A 19081-nucleotide genomic window follows, 5' to 3' on the forward strand; every position below is an offset into this window, starting at 1 on the left:
TGTGTTCTCTGTTTTTTGTGAATCTTTTGTATGCTTTTGATCTACAGTTACCATGTTTTTCAAGTATATTAACCCCTTCCTATATCTACTTGCTTTAGACTGATAGTCATATTGGCTCAAACACATTCTTTTAAAAAAAGAGAGAGAATCTAAATGTTTTTACTCCTCCACATTTTATTTTACATCTTCTTGTTTATCCTATTGCTGTTCTTGTGTTTATCTTCACTTTCACAAATGGATATTTTTGTGGTTTGCTTTCCCATTGTGACATCTGTACCTTCTTGCTTTTCTATTTAGAGAAGATCTTTCAATATTTCTTTTATGGTAGGTTTAGTATTGCTATATTCTTTTGGTATTTGCGTGTCCGAGAAATTCTTATTCTCCTATTCTAAGAAATAATGTTGCTGGGTTTTATATTCTAGGTTGCTTTGAATGTATTTTGCCACTCCCTAGGGCTTCCCTTGTGGCTCAGCTGGTGAAGAATCCGCCTACAGTGTGGGAGACCTGGGTTCTACCCCTGGGTTGGGAAGATCCCCTGGAGAAGGGAAAGGCCACCCACTCCAGTATTCTGGCCTGGAGAACTTCATGGACTGTATCGATGATGGAGTCGGACACAACTGAGTGACTTTCACTTTCACACCTTCAGAGTTCCTGTAAAGAAGTCTGCCAGTAGCCTTATGGGGAGGATTCCATTGGGATTAACTTGGTTGCTTTCTTGCTGCCTTTAGAATCCTCTAACCTTTGCCTTTTTTTTTTTTTTGGCCAGTTTTTCAATTGAAAGATAATTGCTTTACAGAATTTTGTTGTTTTCTGTCAAACATCAACAAGAATCAGCCATAGGTACACCCATGTCCCTTCCCTCCCTGCCATTTTTATTGTCTCGGCATAGGTGTGTTTGGGACCTTCTGCTTCTTGTATCTAGTTATCTGTTTCTTCCTTTAGGTATAGAAAGTTTTTAACCATAATTTATTCAAATACATTTTCAATCTTTTCCCTTCTGGAATCCCTATTAGGCATAGATTAGCATGCTTTAGATTATCCCATAGGTCTCTTATATTGCTTTCATACTTTTCTGTTTCCCCTTCTGTCTCCTGTTCTGACTGGATGATTTCCATTATTCTGTCTTCCAGATCACTTACTCATTCTTCTGCATTATTCATTCTGCTGTTCATTGCCTTTAGCTCATCTTTTGTCTCAGCAAATGAATTTTCTAACTTTTCTTGGCTACTCCTTATAGTTTCTAGTTCCTTTTTACAGTAATCTGTGTTTCTGTCGATGGCCTTTCTGTTAATTCCTTCAGAATTTTTATTACTTCTTTTTTGAACTCAATTTCAGATGGAAAGCATCTTTTACTGTTTGTTCTTCGGGGGGATTCTCTTGGTCTTTTAACTGGGAATGGTTCCTATGCTTGTTCATTTTACTTATATTTCTCTTACTGTATGAGTTTAGGAGAAACAATTATCTACCATAGTCTTGGAACACTGTATGTGGGAGCATCCTTGTATAAGCCTGTATGGCTTTAATATTTTTGTTGCTATTAGTTTGGATGCTTGTCACCTCTCTCCTTAGCCCATGCTTGCCGTCATCCTTATGATACGGAGTGTTAGGTACAGTGGCCTACGTGTGCTCCTGGGGCCACATGCCAGCAGGGCCAGTGATTGGTGCCTGCTCATGCATGTCTTAGCAGTAGGGGCGGCCTGTGTGCCTCTGGAGCTTGTGATGGCAGCGGCAGCTCATGCTGGCTCCTGGAGCTTGCATAGAGTGTCCTGTTGTCTGATAGCATGTGTGGGGAAAGAAGCGCCCCTGTGGTGCTCCTGCCCCTCTCCTTGTGTACCCCCCCAACAGTGGTCTTTCGCCTCACTGGGAGGCCCAGGCTCTTTCATGTACACAGTCAGTTACCGTACTCCAGCCCCTTCAGACTGTCTCCATGCAGCCAGCCCCAGTCTTCTTCCCAGATATGATCTCTGAAGTCTGGGCTTCAGCACCCACCCACTGCCTGCACGGGTGGATTAGCATCTCAGACCGGAGAGTGCAGGGAGGCCATACTGACCACCTGTGCAAAGTCAGTCTCCGATTTGCCTTCCTCACACTGACTGCTGTGCTTTCCCCTCTAAGCTCCTCCTGGTTCCAGGCTGGTTTCCCCACCAGTGCTGGGACTTCGCAAGGTGCAGGAACCTTTCCTCTCTCACATCTCCCTCCCTGGGGCACAGGTCACATCCTGATTTCCCTCCTCCCCCCCCCCCCCCCGCCCTTTTGTTCTCCCTGGTTATAGGGAGTTTTTCTTGCCCTTTTGGAAGTCTCAGATCTTCTGCGGTGTTTAGATGTTCTGCGTGAATTGTTCCATTTGTAGATGTATTTTTGATTATTTGTAGGAGGAGGTGAGCTCCATGCCCTGCTGTTCTACCATCTTGATCACTCTCCTCCTGTTGTATTTCTTTGACAGCTGGGAAGATTATATGTTTTCTGTGTTTTTCAGTCTCTTTCATGAATTTCTTTTGTAAACATTTTCATTCTTTGTGGTTGTTTTGTTGATGGAGTTTTTCACCAGTTTATTAGTTGTTTTTTAAATTTGATTTTTTTGGACATGAGAGTTGGATTTTTGTGTGTGTAGTGTTTTTTTTTTTTTCTTCTTAAGTTTTTATGTGATCAGAACTTGGACCCTCTCATTTGTGGTCTCAGCCTTTGGTATCATGTTTAAAAAGGTCTTTCCCTCTCCTCTATACCGTTCATTATTGGGAATCATATGCCAAAATTTGCTTTTGTTCATTTTGTGCGCATGTAAAACCACCCTCTTTTATTCATCGTAAATTAGCTGCATTTAAATTATTCTGGGTCTTTGGTCCCAAGATTTGACATAGGGGTGATGTTATTAGCCTTTTTTATATTCCGTATATATCCCTGGGCTAAAAGATGCTCCTGGCCTTTCCTCATGGTATAACTGTGAGAGGTGGAGGAATGGTAATCCTTTGGTGATAAGGACTGAATTGGGTGGTAAGGCGATATTTCATGTTTTTATTAAAAAGGAAAAAACCCTGTGATGCGTATTTTATTAGTAGTTCTTTTCATATAACTATTGTGGAAAACTTCATGTCACAGCATTTAAACTTACTTTATTCTTAATGGTTTCTTGTTTGTTTAACTTTTATTTTATATTGGAATATAGTTTGCCAATGCAGGAGGCACAGGTTCCATACCTGGGTCTGGAAGATTGTCTGGAGAAGGAAATGGCAACCCACTCCAGCATTCTTGCCTGGGAAGTCCCATGGGCAGAGGAGCCTGGCAGGCTACAGACTGTGGACGGGAGAGTTGGGCATGGCTCAGCAACTAAACAACAGCAGATAGTTGATTAGACTGTGTTAGTTCCGGGTGCTCAGCAGAGTGATCCAGCCATGCGCACACAGGTGTCAGTCCTTTTTCCATTTAGGTTCTCACGAGTATTGAGCAGAGCGCCCTGTGCCGCCAGTAGGTGCGTGTTGGTTATCTAGTCTGTTTTTTCAAACATGCGTATTTCCTGGCTGCGCTGAGCCTTGCTTGTGGCCTGTGGCACCATCATTGTTTTGGGAGGGGTCTTTCACTGTAGTGTGTGGGCTCCACTTGTGGCGCAGTTCAGTAGTTGTGGCACGCGGGCTTAGTTGTTGCAAGACATGTTGGATCTCAGTTCCCGAAGCAGGGATTGGACTCTTGGCCCCAGCATTGCAAGGCAGATTCTTAGCCACTGGGCCACCAGGGAAGTCCCGGTTATGTGTTTTAAATATAGTAGTGTGTATATATCAATCCCAAACTCCCTATTTATCCCTCCCCTCACTCCTTTCCTCTTTGGTAATAACCACAAGTTCATTTTCTAAGTCTCTGAGTCTGTTTCTGTTTCATATTAATAAATAAGTTCATTTTTAACATTTTTTTTATTCCATATAGAAGCAATATCTTGATGTTTACTTTTTTGTCTGGCTTACTTCACATACATGATAATCTTCAGGTCCATCCATGTTATTGCAAATGGCATATTTTGTGTTTTTTGGTATTTTTTTTGGCTGCACTGGGTTTTCGTTACTGCATGTGGGCTTTCTCTAGTTGCAGTGAGTGGTGCCCGTTTCTGTTGTGCTCGGGCGTCTCATCGTGGTGGCTTCTCTTGTTGTGGGGCATGGTCTCTAGGGCATGCAAGCTTCAGTGGTTGGTGGCATGAGTGCTTCGTTGCCCTGTGGCATGTGGAATCTTCTCAGACCAAAGATTAAACTTGTGTCTCTTGTATTGACAAACAAATTCTCAACCACTGGACCACCAAGAAAGTCCTAGTCCATTCTTTTTAATGGCTTAGTAGTATTCCATTGTACATATGTACCACATGTTAGTCATTCATCTGTTGATGTACATTTAGATTGCTTCCAGGTCTTGGAAGTACTGCAGTGAATGTTGGAGTGCACGTATCCTTTTGAACCATGGTTTTCTCCAAGTGTATGCCTAGGTATATTGTTGTTGAACTTACATGCAGAGTATATTACGTGAAATACTGAGCCAGATGAATCACAAGCTGGGATCAAGATTGCTGGGAAAAATAACAATAATGTCAGATACGCAAATGACACCACCCTTATGGCAAAAAGTGAAGAGGAACTAAAGAGCCTCTTCACTACAACAACAATATGCCCAGGACTGGGACTGCTGGGTCATGTTGTTTGGTTGCTAAGTTGTGTCTGACTCGCTGCGATCCCCATGAAATGCAGCACCACGGACTTCTGTGTCCTTCACTATCTCCCTGAGTTCACTCAAACTCATGTCCATTGAGTCAGTGATGCCATCCATCCATCTCATCCTCTGTCACACCCTTCTCCTCCTGCCCTCAGTCTTTCCTAGCATCAGGGTCTTTTCTGTTGTGTCAGCTCTTTGTGTCAGGTGGCCAAAGTATTAGAGCTTTAGCATTAGTCCTTCCAGTGAGTATCAGGATTGATTTCCTTTAGGATTGACTGGTTTGATCTCCTTGCTGTTCAGGGGACTTTTCCAGCACCACAGTTCGAAAGCATCAATTCTCCAGCACTCAGCTTTCTTTATAGTCCAACTCTCGCATCCATACGTGACTACTGGAAAAACCATAGCTTTGACTATATGAACCTTTGTTGGCAAAGTAATGTGTCTGCTTTTTAATATGCTGTCTAGGTTTGACACTTTTCTTCTAAGGAGCAAGCATCTTTTAATTTTGTGCCTGCCATCACCATCCACAGTGATTTTGGAGCCCACAAAAATGAAATCTGTTGCTGTTTCTGCTTTTCCCCATCTATTTGCCATGAAATGATGGAACCAGATGCCATGATCTTCGTTTTTGAATGTTGAGTTTTAAGCCAGCTTTTTCACTCTCCTCTTTCACTTTGATCAAGAAGCTCTTTAGTTCCTCTTCACTTTCTGCCATAAGAGTGGTATCATCTGCATATCTGAGGTTATTGATATTTCTCCTGGCAATCTTGATTTCAGCTTGTGCTTCATCCAGCCTGGCATTTCAGGCTGGGCAGAGTATATAACATATAATGCACTCTGCATGTAAGTTAAATAAGCAGGGTGACAATACACAGCCTTGACTGTGGACTGCCAGGCAGCTCTGTCCATGAGATTTTGTCAGGCAAGAATATTGTAGTGGGTAGCCATTCCCTTCTCCAAGGGATCTTCCCAACCCAGGGATCAAACCTGGGTCTCTAGCATTACAGTCAGATTCTTTACTGTCTGAGCCACCAGGGAAGCCCCTCTAGTATCTTAGAGGTCACTACTTTTTCCCCTGGTCCTGATGCACACAGGACCTTGTGTGAGCCCTATAAGGATGGTTTCTGTTTCCCCCACTCCTGTGGAATCCGTGCCATCAATCCCCACTACCTTCAAAGCCAGGTGCTCCTGGGGCTGCTCCTCTCATTGCCAGACTGCCAGGCTGGAGAGCCTGACGTGGGGCTCAGTACTTCATTCCTGTGGGAGAACCTCTGTGATAGAATTACTTTCCAGTTGTGGGTCAACCTTCTGATGGATTTGGGATTTGATTTTATAGCAATTGCTCCCCTCTCCCATCTTGTTGTGACTTCTACTTTGTCTTTGGATGTCTTTTCTGGTAGGTTTCAACGTTTCTTTTGGTAGTTAGTTGGGATTTTGGTGTCTTCACAAGAAGAGGTGAGCCCACGTCTTTCTACTCTGCCATCTTCCATACAGTTTTTCTGAGCAACCCCTGCATGCTACGAAGTACATGTGGTGCTCCGGGTACAATGGAATCCAGTTAAACAGTTTCCTTCACAGCTGCTTGTCGGTTACCAACTTGCAGGTGACCTCTAGCTTTGCATTTTATGAATGTACCTTGGTTTATTTTTTTAATGTTCCCCATTGATGGGCACCTAGTTAGTTTCCAGTTTTTTGCCATTGTGGATGTTGTTAACAGTGAATTTCTCTGTTGCCACTTTTAATCTGCAGGTCTCTTTAATGTGGGAAATAAGCTGCTAGTGAGCCTGGACTTGCTTTTTGCAATCCGAAACCAGATCAAGCTGGGAGAGGACCCCAGAGTGTCCATCAGCACTCTTCTGAAGTCAGTACAGGAGCAGACAGGTAAAGGTTGGCTTCCTCCCTTTTCCCAAGGTTAGTCCTAGACTCCCTGGGAATTTTCAGTGATGGACTTCTGTTGAAAAAATTATCTGGAGGAGAGTCTGATATTTTGAAAAGGAGACATTGACTTCCTAACACAGTCTTCCTCTTTTTACAAGTGCTGAATTAACTTTGGAAAACATGAGTCTTCCCACGGGTCCAGCAGCTTTCAGCACAAGATTGAACAGACTTTATAGAAGCTCATTCTTTGGTCATAGATAGACTTGGCCTTAGTACATGCTAATCAAGTTCACCCTGAATACACAGTTTCTGGAGATCTGCCCCCATAAAGCTCACACTGAGACCTGAGCATGGGCACCATACTCTTTATTATTAGAAATGATTTCTCCCCTTGCTTCCCTCATTTCTTTCTGTTTACGCTTCTCCATTCATTCCTATAGAATCCAGCCCCCTGTCCCTTCTTTGCTGTGAGGTGAGATGGAGTAGAGCAAAGGTCGTAGGGTCAGATGGTCTGTGTTTGACTCTGGCCTCTGCTACTTAGTGGCAGTGTGGGTTTCAGTGAGTTATTCTTTATAATCTCAGCTTTTTTAAGTTACACAGTGAAGATAATAACTGTTCTTGGTTCATAAAGATGTGAGTTAAATGAGAGAATGTATTCAAAGCTCTCAGCACAGCATCTGGGTCCCAGTGGGTGCTGGGTACACCCATCAGTACTCTGATGGCAGTTGGCCTTTGAGTTGCTGCCTGAACACCTAAAGGCCCAGGTGCTTGACACTCCAGTGGTTAATACAGCACCTCTTAGGTGTTCTTAGGAGAGAAGCATTCTTAGAGAATTGCTGTTCTTCATGGCCATTGCTCATGCCCCGTGGCCTCCAGATCTTTTTCTGTGAACTTCTCAGAGCTCTTGCTTTCCTTCCAGAGAAGACTCTTACCTCGGAGGAGCTGAGCCAGTTGCAGGAGCTGCTGTGCAATGGCTACTGGGCTTTCGAGTGCCTCACTGTCCGAGACTACAATGACATGATCTGTGGCATCTGTGGAGTGGCCCCCAAAGTGGAATTCGCGCAGAGGAGTGAGAACAATGTGCTGGCACTAAAGAGTGTGGAAGTGAGTGCCCCTTGGCCTCCACGGGCCACTGTTAGAGCCTCCTTACACTTAGGCAGCCGTCTTCCTGCATGAGGTCCCTGGAGCAGATGCTCTGGCTCTTTCCAGAGTAAGGCGAGGAGCCTTTTCCTGCGACTGCCCAGGTTTTCATCTAAGAAAGGCTAGATGGAAATGGAGGCCTTTGTTACTTACTCAACTAATTTATTAAACGTGAACTAGGTGTACTTTTTAGACATTTGGGAAATGACAGTTAAACCCATGGAGTTTCTGTGTTTATGGAGCTCCCTTTCTGATATGAGGACACAGATAGGAAACATTAATAATTGTGCATATTAATATACTATTTATATTAATTAAAAGTAACGTAACAATAAGGCATGGTAGGAGATGAGAGCAGTGTGGCAGGAAGAAGGGGTTCTTGCTTTATAGAGGGTGGTCGGGGAAGTCCTCTCTGGTAGAAGGGCATCAGAATAGAGCTCTGAAGCCCATGTAGATTTCAGCAGGGGAAACTTTCAGGCAGAGGGAGCAGCAAGAACAGAGTCGGAGGTGGGCTTGCTGGGCATGGTTGAGGAAGGAGGCCGATGTGGCTGGCTCTTTGTGAGCAGGGGAGAGAGAGGTAGGATATGTGAGACTTGAGAGGCTTTGGGCGGCCCAGGCCATTGTAAGGACTTTTGCTGAGTGAAATGGAGAGCCAGTGAAGGGTTTTGAGAAAGAGTGGCCTGTCTGAGTATATGTGTGTGTAATTTTGTTTGTTTAGTTGTGGCTGTGCTGGGTCTTTGTTGCGGGGCAGACTCTCTGTCTAGTTGCGGCTGCAGGGGCTGCTCTGTAGTTGCGGTGCAGTGACTTCTCTTGTTGTGGGCTTCCCCGGCGGCTCAGTGGTAAAGAATCTACCCGCAATGCAGGAGCCTCGGGAGATGCGGGTTCAGTTCCTAGGTGAAGATCCCCTGGAGGAGGAAATGGCAACCCACTCCGGTACTCTTGCCCAGACAGTCCCATGGACAGAGGAGCCTAGTGGACTACAGCTCATGGGGTTGCAGAGAGCTGGACATGACTGAGTGAGTGAGGACTGGTCGCATGTCTTCTTCAGAGCACAGGCTCTAGGGCCTGTGGGCTCAGTGGGCACAGCTCCCGGGCTCTAGAGCACAGGCTCAGTAGTTGTGGCGCACAGGTTTAGTTACTCCGTGCGTGTGGGATCTTCCCAGACCATGGACTGAACCTGTCTCCCCTGCACTGGCAGGCAGGCACATTTTTTACCACTGAGCCAACAGGAAAGACCTGACTTAGGTTCTTAACTGAAAAATGTCACACAGAGATAACAACAAATTCAAATGACTTAATATATTAATTTTAACAAATATCCAAGAAATAAGATTCCAGTCATAGAAGAATTGCAAAAGTGGATTTATTTCCATAAGACATAAGGCCATATAACTGAAGACAAAACCAAACATTTAATACCAGATGAAAATTTGGGCTGATGGTACACAGGAATATCGATACCAAAGTCCTGAGTAAGATAATAGCAAATCTAATAATGAGTAGAGTAATGAGTACAAATCTAACAGCATGTAAAGTAAAATCATGACTCTAAGTTTATCCCAGGAAAGGAGGATTATGTCAACATTAGAAAATATCCTAATGTAGTTGAATACTTAACAGTTTAGAGGCGAAAACTCATATGATTATTTCATTGGATGTCTTAAAAAGGCTTTCATTTTTGTTCAGCACCCATTTGTGATAAAACTTGTTGCAAATTGAGACTAATAGAGAAAATTCTTTAACCTGGTGTTGGGAATTTTTTTAAAAGATCCCTATCATCATGCTGAGAGGGCTGGTCTGCCTGCACAGGTTTGGGGTGCCCAGTGAGTGTGCTAGTAGTCGCAAGTGGGTGCAGGCTTTCCATCTCTGAACTCAGCCGTGTGAGTCTTTGTGCACTAGAGGTGTAGCTTACTCCACTGGGCATGGTTCAGGACCTCTGAAGAAAAGCTCTGGTGTGTTTTCGCCTGACCAGCTGAGTGTATTAGTGATGTAATGCATGTTTTTCTTTTTCTTCTCAATTAAAAAAAAAGTATGTATATGATCAAATAGTTCTATTTGGGGGGGAGTGTATAATAAGATACATGAAAACTGGCATAATACTTCTGGAGCCTTCTGAGTGTTCCTTGTAGGCAAAATGAATTGCTTTTGTGTTACTATCGCCAAAGTGGCTCTTTCCAGACTCATTCAAATCTGCTTGTCTGGTGGAAATGTTACTAGTAATGCAGCTATGATTTGTTGAGCATTTTATCACATATGTCAGGTTCTTACTCTGTCCTCAGTGCTTTACTTTCTAACTGACTTCTCAGCCCGGTGAGATTTTTGTAGATGAAGGGACTGAAGCCCTTCCAAGCTCATCCAGCCGGGAAGGGGTGGTGCTGAGACCTGGCCTTGATCTGGCTCCTTAACTGTAGAGTCTGAGCTCTTAAGCACAGCCATATTCACCAGCACTTCCTGGGACCCTGAACTCCAGTTTTGGAAACACATGTGGTCACAGACTGCTTGACTTTTTGCTCCAGAGTAGAGAGAAGTCCACCTTCCTGCAAAGCTCTTGTGTCCTTGTCCTCCTTGGCACCTTCCCTGGCCCGACCAAAGCTCTTTCCTCACGGAATGGAGTCGCGCTGCCTTCACTTTCCATATGCGTGTCTCTTCTTTTCAGGGTTACCGGCTGTTTCTTTCTAGAGACCAGGACTTAGTTTTCTCCCTTTTGCATGTGGGATGCAAAGTTGGATAGTGCATATGAGGAGAATGGGATGGGAGTGTTCTAAAGTCTGTGAACTAAAACAGGAAGGTATAAAACAAAACAAATATGCAGTTGTCCATGAGGCGATTGTAGAGTTGACCCCTCCCCTTGGGGAATGTGTAGAGGAGAACCATCTGGACTGTCCACATGTGGAGCGGTGGTTCTCAGATTTTGTGGTCCTAAGAATTACAGTGGACCGCGGTTTGCAAAATTCCTGCTGTGAGGCTTGCTGGTCCCAGCCCCAGGATTTCTGCTTCAGTGCGTGGGGAGTGGGCCGAACATTTGCATTTTCAACAAGTTCCCATGTGGTGTTCTTGCCACTGATCCAGGGATCACACCTCGAGAACCACTCACCTAGGGACACTTTTAAAAATGCAAACTTAGGGATTTAGTTCATCCAGGTTGAGATGGAGCCCAGGTATCAGCATTTCTGGGGAACACAACTGACTGATGAAGTGCTAGGATCAGGGTCTTACTTTGGGGTCGCATCAGAGGGCTCACAGAAGGAGAATTGAATAGCACAAGGCTAGATGTCTACAGTGGATGGTACGTGCTGCACGCAGAGGAGATCACTGCATGTCGGGAGGACCTTCGTGGGGAGGGAGGAAACAACAGGGCCTTGAAAGTGGGCAAGTGCCGCTAAGTTTTACTCTCATGATTCCTGCAAGCCAGGCATAGGGATTGAGGGTTTGGCACTAGATCTTTGTTCACATTCTCATTCTGTCCCTCACCCTGGTGGTCTCGTCTTACCTCAGGCCCCCTCTGACTTGTATAGTAGTAGTTAATTAGCCAGTGTCTGGCACATGATAGGCTGGCGAGGCAGCGAAAATGACAGGCAAAGGGAACTTAGGTCTTGGGGAACACAGTGGTGTGGGAGGGAGCAGTGAGGCAAGACACTAAGATGCTAAATTTGAGGGTATCCCAGCAGGACATGGCTCTCGCTCTCCCTCCCCCTGCTAAGCCTGTGTTGAGACAGTAGGCTGTTGTGTGTTGTGTTGCTAATGTTGTGTGACTCATATGTTTTGACTGTTTTTGTTTGACCTTTTAGTTCACCTGGCCTGACTTCCTGGCATCTAATGAGGTCAACGTGGAGGACTTCTGGGCCACAATGGAGACAGAGGTGATTGAGCAGGTGGCCTTCCCCGCCAGCATCCCCATCACCAGGTTTGACGCCTCCGTCATTGCCCCCTTCTTCCCACCACTCATGAGAGGAGCTGTGGTCGTCAACACCGAGAAAGACAAGAGCCTGGACATGCAGCCAGTACCTGGTGAGGCCACCTGCTGGTGCCTGGGGTCAGGGCATGGTCCTGTGGAGTCTGGAAGGTTGTTTGTAGCCAGACAGCATGAGTGGTAGAGAGGGGGCCAAGGCCACCCAGAGAGCTTTCTGGAAAGATAGTGACAACCTGTGACAAAATCCCCTGGAGAATCAAGTCATGTGCAGAGTTTTGAAGAGCTGTCGGCCACATTGTCTAGGACTGACCCACAGAACTTGGTAGCCTTCTGGCATGCCCTGCACTGAACAGTGGGAACCCTCTGAAAAATGCTGAGGTCAGGGCTGCAACCCAGATTCTCATCAACAGATGTAGGGGGAGGCAGGCTTGCTCAACAGGTCTTTCAGGTGGGTTTGCAGGTAGTCTGTGCTTATATGTTGAGAAGCCCTCAGGTGGCTCCTTTGAGAACGTCGGTTTCTGACAGCCTGGGTTTGATTCCTAGCTGTGCCGCTTAGTAGCCTTGTGGCCTCTGCCGCATCTCTTCATTGCCCTAGCCTCTGTTTTGTTTACAGAGGGCCATGATGTTGTGACGGTTAAGTGAGCTGATAGTGGAGTTTCTTGTTTAAGCAGTAGGTTCTACATTGTTCCTCAGTGTGCTGCTCTTTAAGTAGCACGTGTGTATGTGTCTGTAAGTAACACAACTTTCATAAAACCGTCCTTTTCCTTAACAAATGCTGTCTTATTTCATTTTTAAAATCCTGGCTGCTGCTGCTAAGTCACTTCTGTCGTGTCCAGCTCTACTATGGCCTGCTAAATTGATTTTATAAGTAAGGCCCCCACATAGTTCTATTGATCAGCAGGTTCAGGAACATAGCGTATCAAGAGCATTTTTAGAATGAGAGCTGCTGTTCCTCTTGTTACTGCGGTGTGGTAACCATCTGAGATCATGGTTTTGAAAAACCTTAAAAGGTTAAAAGCTGACATTTGGGGGGCTCTCTGCACCAGTGCTCTGCTGGATATCTCCCCTAGACCTTCAGAGGCAGAAGGCTGGTTCCGAGAGACCTCAGGCGTCGGTGGAACACCCTAAGGCCTGCCTTGAGTTCCCCTCTCTCAGCCGCCAGGCAGTGCTTGGGGCAGAGCCTGCTCGACTTGTCCATCAGGTGTGAATGACTTCCTAGGGTGTTTGGTGGCTGAAGCAGCACCTCCCATCAGCTCGTCATCTCTTGCAGGCAACAGCAGTGCCTTGGTGCGGCTGCTCCAGGAGGGTGCGTGTAAGCTTGAGGAGATTGGCTCCTACAGCGAGGAGGAGCTGCAGTGCCTGCTGAGGCAGTGTGACATCCCCTTCAGGGCAGAAGACTCCAAGGTGGGTCTTGAGGCGGTGCTGGGGACAGGGACTTTCTGGTGGGCAGTTTTTCTGACCAGGAATACAAATCCCTGTGACTGGGTACTTGTTTGGGACAGAGGGTGCTGGCGGGCAGGGGAGCCTGGGAGATAGCCAGCAGCCGGGTCAGGCCTTGCATGTGAGGCCTTTGCATCCAGGCAGTTCCTCTATTGAAGGTAGTGGGTCCAGACTCGGTTCAAGAATCCAGGCTCTCCTGCTGACTGTGTGTGACCTTGGATAAACTGAGCCTCATTCTCCTCATTTGCAAAGTGACAGTAACCAAAATACCAGCGTCATGATGTTTGCAGTGTCTGGTTGTCACCTCTCTAGGCTCTTAGGAAACGAGTGCTGTAGCGTTCAGAGAGTATGCATGAATGTGTGTGTATTTTACCCACATATTATGTATTTCGTGCTTAAAAATCCCATGTGCTGAGTTCAGATCCAAATGTTGGCTCCTCTTTGATGCCTTCCCTGCCCTGTAAAAAGTAGTAGGAGAACCCAGGCCTCAGAGCCTGGCAGCTTGAGCAGTGTGGCTGGCTCTGTCTGTGACCTGGTCCTTCCAGGGCCTCGGTGTTCCCATCTGTACCTTTAGGTACAAGACGTTGGGCTGGCGAGGCTTCAAGGCCCGCTCTGGCCTTACCAGTTGATTCACTCGCCCTGAGCAAGCATTCGTTGCTGTGGACCAAGCCTGGTCCCTGAGCGTTTACCACCGTTTAACCCTGTTCTTCTGCTTAGGAGCAGCTCTGCTTCTCTTTGTTGGCCCTCTACGAATCTGTTCAGAATGGAGCCAGAGCTCGACAGCCCCCACCTCATCTCACAGGGGGCAAAGTCTACAAGGTGTGCCCCCACCAGGTAAGAGGATGGCGAGGAACTCGGGGTGGACTTGCTCATGGCAGTTAGCCACACAGAGGATCTGCTCCCTCCAGCTCATCCTGGAGCTGGCACTTAGGTCGCTGGGCCACTGTGGAACAGCTCCTCCTGGTTATCGCCAGTGAGTACTAAACACGCTTTTGTGTGCTGGCCTCTGCATCAGCGGTGGAGAGTGTGAGGGTGAGTGGCAAAGCCCTCGCTCCTCCTCAGTGCCCTCATACTGAGGAACAAAGTCACCATGGCTGTGGCTCCACTGGCAAAGAATCCGCCTGCAATGCGGGTGACCCGGGTTTCATCCCTGGGTTGGGAGGACCCCCTGGAGAAGGGAACGGCTACCACTCCAGTTTTCTGGCCTAAAGAATCCCATGGACTATACAGTCCGTGGGGTTGCAAAGAGTTGGACATGACTCAGCGACTTTTTCATGGCTCGTGGCAACGGCTCTGCAGAAACGAGACAAGGATCGGAGATAGAAAGCATCTGAGAGGAGCCTGCTGCCTGGTGGGGCAGCCAGAGGAGGCCGAGAGCCCCATGTGAGCTGGGGGAGGCGTGTGGCCACTGAGTCCTGAGAGGGGAGCCTAGTGAGCGGGGGGTGGGGTGGGAGGGGTCACTGGAGGCCAGATTCTGTAGCGCTTGGTGGGCCAGAGGAACGGTTTGGATTTTCTTCCAAGAGTGGTGAGGGGCCCTTTGGATGGCTTGAATGGAAATGGTCTGGTTTGGGTTCTCAGAAGATTGCTCCTTAGATCTCTAGAGAGCGTGCACAGGATGGGTGTCTGCCAGGATACCTCTGGGAAGGTTGTACCCTGTGTGACAGTCATTCCGAACCAAGAAGATGCCAGGGTAGGAAACCTCCTGGAAAAGTGAGTGATGAATGGGGAAGACAGCTTCACAAAGCCTGCCGAGTGGGCAGAGGACTGGCCATCAAAAGGGAGTCAGGTCATCAGCCCTTTTTTATAACCCCTGACAAGTCAGAGCCTGCTCTGAGCATCATGTTATGTGACTGGCATCCATCTCACGAGGACTCAGGGGTGTGAGCGCTATAAATCTTAGGGCTGTGAGGGGCCAGTGATACTACCTGGAGGCAGTAGCCAGCACTGCTGTGGAGGGAGGGAGGTAGAGGCAGAATTGGACACGGTGGACAGAAAGCGGACACAGAGCTGCCCGGCAGTAGCCTGGCATTTGGGGGATCCTGCTGGTGGAGGTGTAGCCTTCACCAGAGGTGCCCATCTGGACAGCTTCCTCAGGGTCTAGTAGGCGGCTGCTTGTAATACAGGTGTTTAGATTCCACTGCCAGAGGCTGATTCTGTGGATTCGGAGGGAAACCCAGGAACTTTCGCTTCTAACCATCTCTGAGCTGCAGGTACCATGCAGCTTGGGAACCGTCGGACTAGATGGGGTTTAGGGGTGCGATATCGAGGGGGGTTTGGAGCCAACGTCTTGGGGAGGGGGGGTGTGTTTCAGCCTCATTTGAGGCTTGGATGCTCTTCTCCTGTGTGGAAGTGAAGTGGGACAGAAGCAGGAGGGAAGTGGCACGTCATGGGCTCCTATAGGATGGCGGGACTTGAGCCATGGAACCTGCTTGTTCAGCATCCTGGGAGGAGCTGAGCGGGCCCCCGTCTGCAGATGCTTCCTCACCCTGTGCTGTGCCGTCCGTCTCCACCAGGTGGTCTGCGGCTCCAAGTATCTCGTGCGGGGTGAGAGTGCCCTCGACCACGTGGATCTGCTCGTCTCTTCCCGCCATTGGCCTCCTGTGTACGTGGTTGACATGGCCACACCCGTGGCCCTGTGTGCTGACCTCTGCTACCCAGAGCTGACCAGCCAGATGTGGGGGAGGAATCAGGGCTGTTTCTCTAGCCCCACGGAGCCGCCAGTGGTACGTTCCCTTCTGGGATCCCACAAGGCTGACCACGCCTCACCCCCTGGTTCTTTGGGCAGGTCTTCTCTGAACCATCCAGCATCTTTTTTTTCTCCACCAGTGTTTTGTCTCAGTACTCTGGAACCAGTATTTATGCCACAAATCTCTACTGACCTTGTGTGTGAGGTCACAACATGTCATTTAGTGTACCCAGGGTAAAAACACAGATATCGTGGGAGTCAAAGGGATTGCCTTGCAGATGAGCCTAGAAAATTGCCCCCTGTGAGGATATACTAAAGGCCCAGAGCAGCCCTACTTTGGCTTTGCCTGAATCTGCTGCATGGCATTCATTGTGTTGTGATCTAGAGGCACCTCATCAGCCTCTTTCCTCTAACTAAAAGGGGAAAGTAAGGCCACGAGGGCGAAATGGACCGGTTGAGAGTCCCACAACAGATTAACAGCAGAGCTCTGGCCTCTGTGTCTTAGTGCGTTGCCTCAGGCTTTGGTTCTTAGCACAGGCACATGCCCTTTGCTGGAAAAGACATTAGACTGGTAGGAGGAAGGGGACATCATTGTCATCGCTTGCCTTTTTCTTATTACTCCTGGGGCCTTACTCGCTTGTGAGTTGGTGAAGGGCGTTGCAGAAGGACATCGGAATCTCTGGGGGAGCCTCCCCTGCAACCCTGGGCAGAATTGATTAGACACAGAATAAGAGCACTTCCGGTAATCGGTGTCTGCTCTGGGTGGTGGCCCCTGTTAATGTCCCGCTTGTCATATGAGGAAACGGAGGCCCGAGGAGGAGGAACGGGGGACTTACCCCAGGAGATGTGCCTGCCCTGTGGTAATGGAGGATTGAAACAGAGCTGGCTGAGCCCACAGCTTTCACTCCATCCTTCACAACTTGGACCCTAACCTTCCCTTCATCACAGTGGCTTTTTATCTCCCTTCTAGAGTGTGTCCTGCCCAGAACTCGTGGACCAGCATTATTCAGTGGACATGACAGAAGCTGAGCATTCTGTCCAGCACCCAGTCACCAAGACTGCCACACGGCGCATCGTCCACGCGGGCACACAGCCCAGCCCTGGCGACCCCAGCGCTGGACACCACTCCATGGCCCTGTGTCCTGAGTTGGCACCTTATGCAGCCATCCTGGCCTCCTTTGCAGACAGCAAACCACACAGCGTCCGCCAGCGGCCCATCGCCTTTGACAATGCCACCCACTATTACCTCTACAACCGCCTCATGGACTTCCTCACCAGCCGTGAGATTGTCAACCGGCAGATCCACGACATTGTGCAGAGCTGCCAGCCTGGTGAGGTGGTCATCCGTGACACCCTGTACCGCCTTGGGGTTGCTCAGATCAAGACAGAGGCGGAAGAGGACGGGGAGGAAGAGGACAGGGCCACAGCCACAGAGTAAGCCGGGCACTTGCCCAGGGACTGCACGTCTCAAGCCATAGACCCTTGCCCGAGGCACATCCATCCAGGGGACCAGCCTCTGAGGCTGGGACTGACCAAAGAGCTTCCATTCCCTGAGCTTGGTGGAGCCCGGGGTCCTTGGTTCTCAGCCTTCCAGCGGTCAAGAGAGGCACCAGGACGCTCCTTACTAGACCCAGAGGCACCGTGGGTGGCACCATGTGTCCACTAGAGAGATGGGGAGGCTGAGAGAAGGCGGGGAGACTGCTGCTTCCCTGGGGCGCCTGCGGGTCGGGGTGGAGGCCCTGGCTGGGCCGAGGCTGCCCTTCCCGCCCGGGGATGCCGTTTTTCTCCCCTGCAGCCTGTTGCCTTTGCCTCGGGGCCTTCCTTAGCTCTGAGGGCTCGTCACTCTCCCAGAGGAGGCGTGCATCTCTGTCCTGTTCTTCTGCACCCGCATCTGGGGGCAGCTGAGCGGGTTGAAGGGGCGAGCCAGTGCTCCCTTCCAGGACTCTCCTCTGCCTCAACCTGTGAGGACCCCTCCTCTCCTGGCCACTGCTGCTGCAGCTTCCTTCCTAAAGAGGAAGTGGCCTGTGAGCATGGCATGACCCGGCGGCAGTAGGAAAACTCCCTTCTGTGAAGGGGAAGCAGACTGGGTCGTAAGGAAACAGCAGGACTGGCTCAAGTGCCTATGGTTTGCTTAGGGCACGGGAACTGGCCGTGTTACTTAATTTATTGAGAGGAGTGGGATAGATGGCTTTTTCCCCCTCTCTCTTCCCTGACCAGAATAAAGTTTATTAAATTATATGGTTTGGGTGCAACAAGAGTCAGTTCCAGTCTCGTTGTGTGGGGTACAGTGTGGTTGGGCCCCAGAGGTGCTGGGGAGGGTCACTCACCGTGGAAGGACGGAGGAGGTCCCTGGAAGTCTGCAGGGCACAAAGACACAGAGGCCGGTTGTGTTAATGGGGTTAGTTTAATGCTGACAGGGACATTCCACAGTGTAACTGTTAGTTACGATGAGTCAACCTGGAGCGGGTGCTGCTTGCTTGGTGTGGCCAGCCACACGGGTCCCCTGCCTTCCACCTCAGTATGGTGGGGGCCAGACAGAACACTCCCAAGCTTTTAGCTGCCACCTGGCTCATTGCAGCAGTACCAGACCCAGGGCGGGATGGGGCTGTAGAGAGAAGGCCTAGAGGCAGAGGGGGACAGTTAATTAGGTTCTCCCAGGGCCTGAGCACAGCCGTAAGCATCTGTCTGCTCTCATCGAGCCACTCAGTAGGTGTCTCCTCCATTCTGCCAGGGCCCAAGGAACCTTGGTGTCTCAGTGTTTGGGTAGCTCTTGGGAAACTTCAATCACCAAATCAGTCCATTTCCATTGAAACAAACAGGAGGGATGGAAGGGAGGTGGTTCCCAGAAGTGGGAACAGGTTAAGAATGAGCTGGGTGTGCTCCCAGTTGGCACAGTGAAGCTGAGGCCACAGCTTTGAGAACTGGAGGGGTGGGGTGGGGCTCAGCCCCGGTCCCCGACTGGCAGTGATGGCCCAGGCCCTGGGAGTGGGGCTCTCGTCAGCCTCCTGTAGATCCCCATTCCTGAGTTTCAGGGCTAGGCCAGGCTGTTGAGGGAAAAGACGAAGGGCAGAGTCTGTGTGTTCTCCCTGTGGTGCCCCATCCACGGAGGAGGTGCGAGCTTGGAGGCGGGGAGGGCAGTACTTCCTTGTGGCCCCCTCCTCAGCAGAACTGGTAGTTGTTGGGTTGCAGCAGGGGCTGGGCGATGTCGCCCTGCTCACAGCAGGTCAGGTGCTCGCTGGAGCTCTCCTCCTCCGGCTCACTGCTGCTGCTGCCGCTGCTCGGCAGATTGCTGTAGTCCTGGGTGCAGAGGCCAGGGCATGGTCAGTCCCCCAGGGTCAGGC

The 19081-nt window shown here is 49.0% G+C and overlaps 2 protein-coding genes across 10 annotated transcripts in view; one reads left to right on the top strand and one right to left on the bottom strand.

Moving 5' to 3' along the window:
• Positions 1-17997, top strand: part of HMGXB3 (HMG-box containing 3) — a 60684-nt gene extending 42687 nt beyond the window's left edge. For all 8 annotated transcript variants that reach the window (XM_042250968.2, XM_012178784.5, XM_012178787.5 and 5 more), the window contains 7 exons: positions 6436-6567; positions 7484-7668; positions 11493-11712; positions 12885-13018; positions 13772-13888; positions 15568-15777; positions 16711-17997. In XM_042250968.2, coding sequence (XP_042106902.1) covers positions 6436-6567; positions 7484-7668; positions 11493-11712; positions 12885-13018; positions 13772-13888; positions 15568-15777; positions 16711-17178 — 1466 coding nt within the window. In that variant the 3' untranslated portion in view covers positions 17179-17997. The remainder of the gene's footprint in view (positions 1-6435; positions 6568-7483; positions 7669-11492; positions 11713-12884; positions 13019-13771; positions 13889-15567; positions 15778-16710) is intronic.
• A 128-nt stretch (positions 17998-18125) lies between these two features.
• The window catches only part of CSF1R (colony stimulating factor 1 receptor), a 31489-nt gene continuing 30533 nt past the window's right edge, over positions 18126-19081 (bottom strand). For both annotated transcript variants that reach the window (XM_027970397.2, XM_027970396.2), the window contains exon 21: positions 18126-19037. In XM_027970397.2, coding sequence (XP_027826198.2) covers positions 18900-19037 — 138 coding nt within the window. In that variant the 3' untranslated portion in view covers positions 18126-18899. The remainder of the gene's footprint in view (positions 19038-19081) is intronic.

This window comes from Ovis aries, chromosome 5, assembly GCF_016772045.2.
Source record: "Ovis aries strain OAR_USU_Benz2616 breed Rambouillet chromosome 5, ARS-UI_Ramb_v3.0, whole genome shotgun sequence".
In the NCBI taxonomy this organism is placed as follows: Eukaryota; Metazoa; Chordata; class Mammalia; order Artiodactyla; family Bovidae; genus Ovis; species Ovis aries.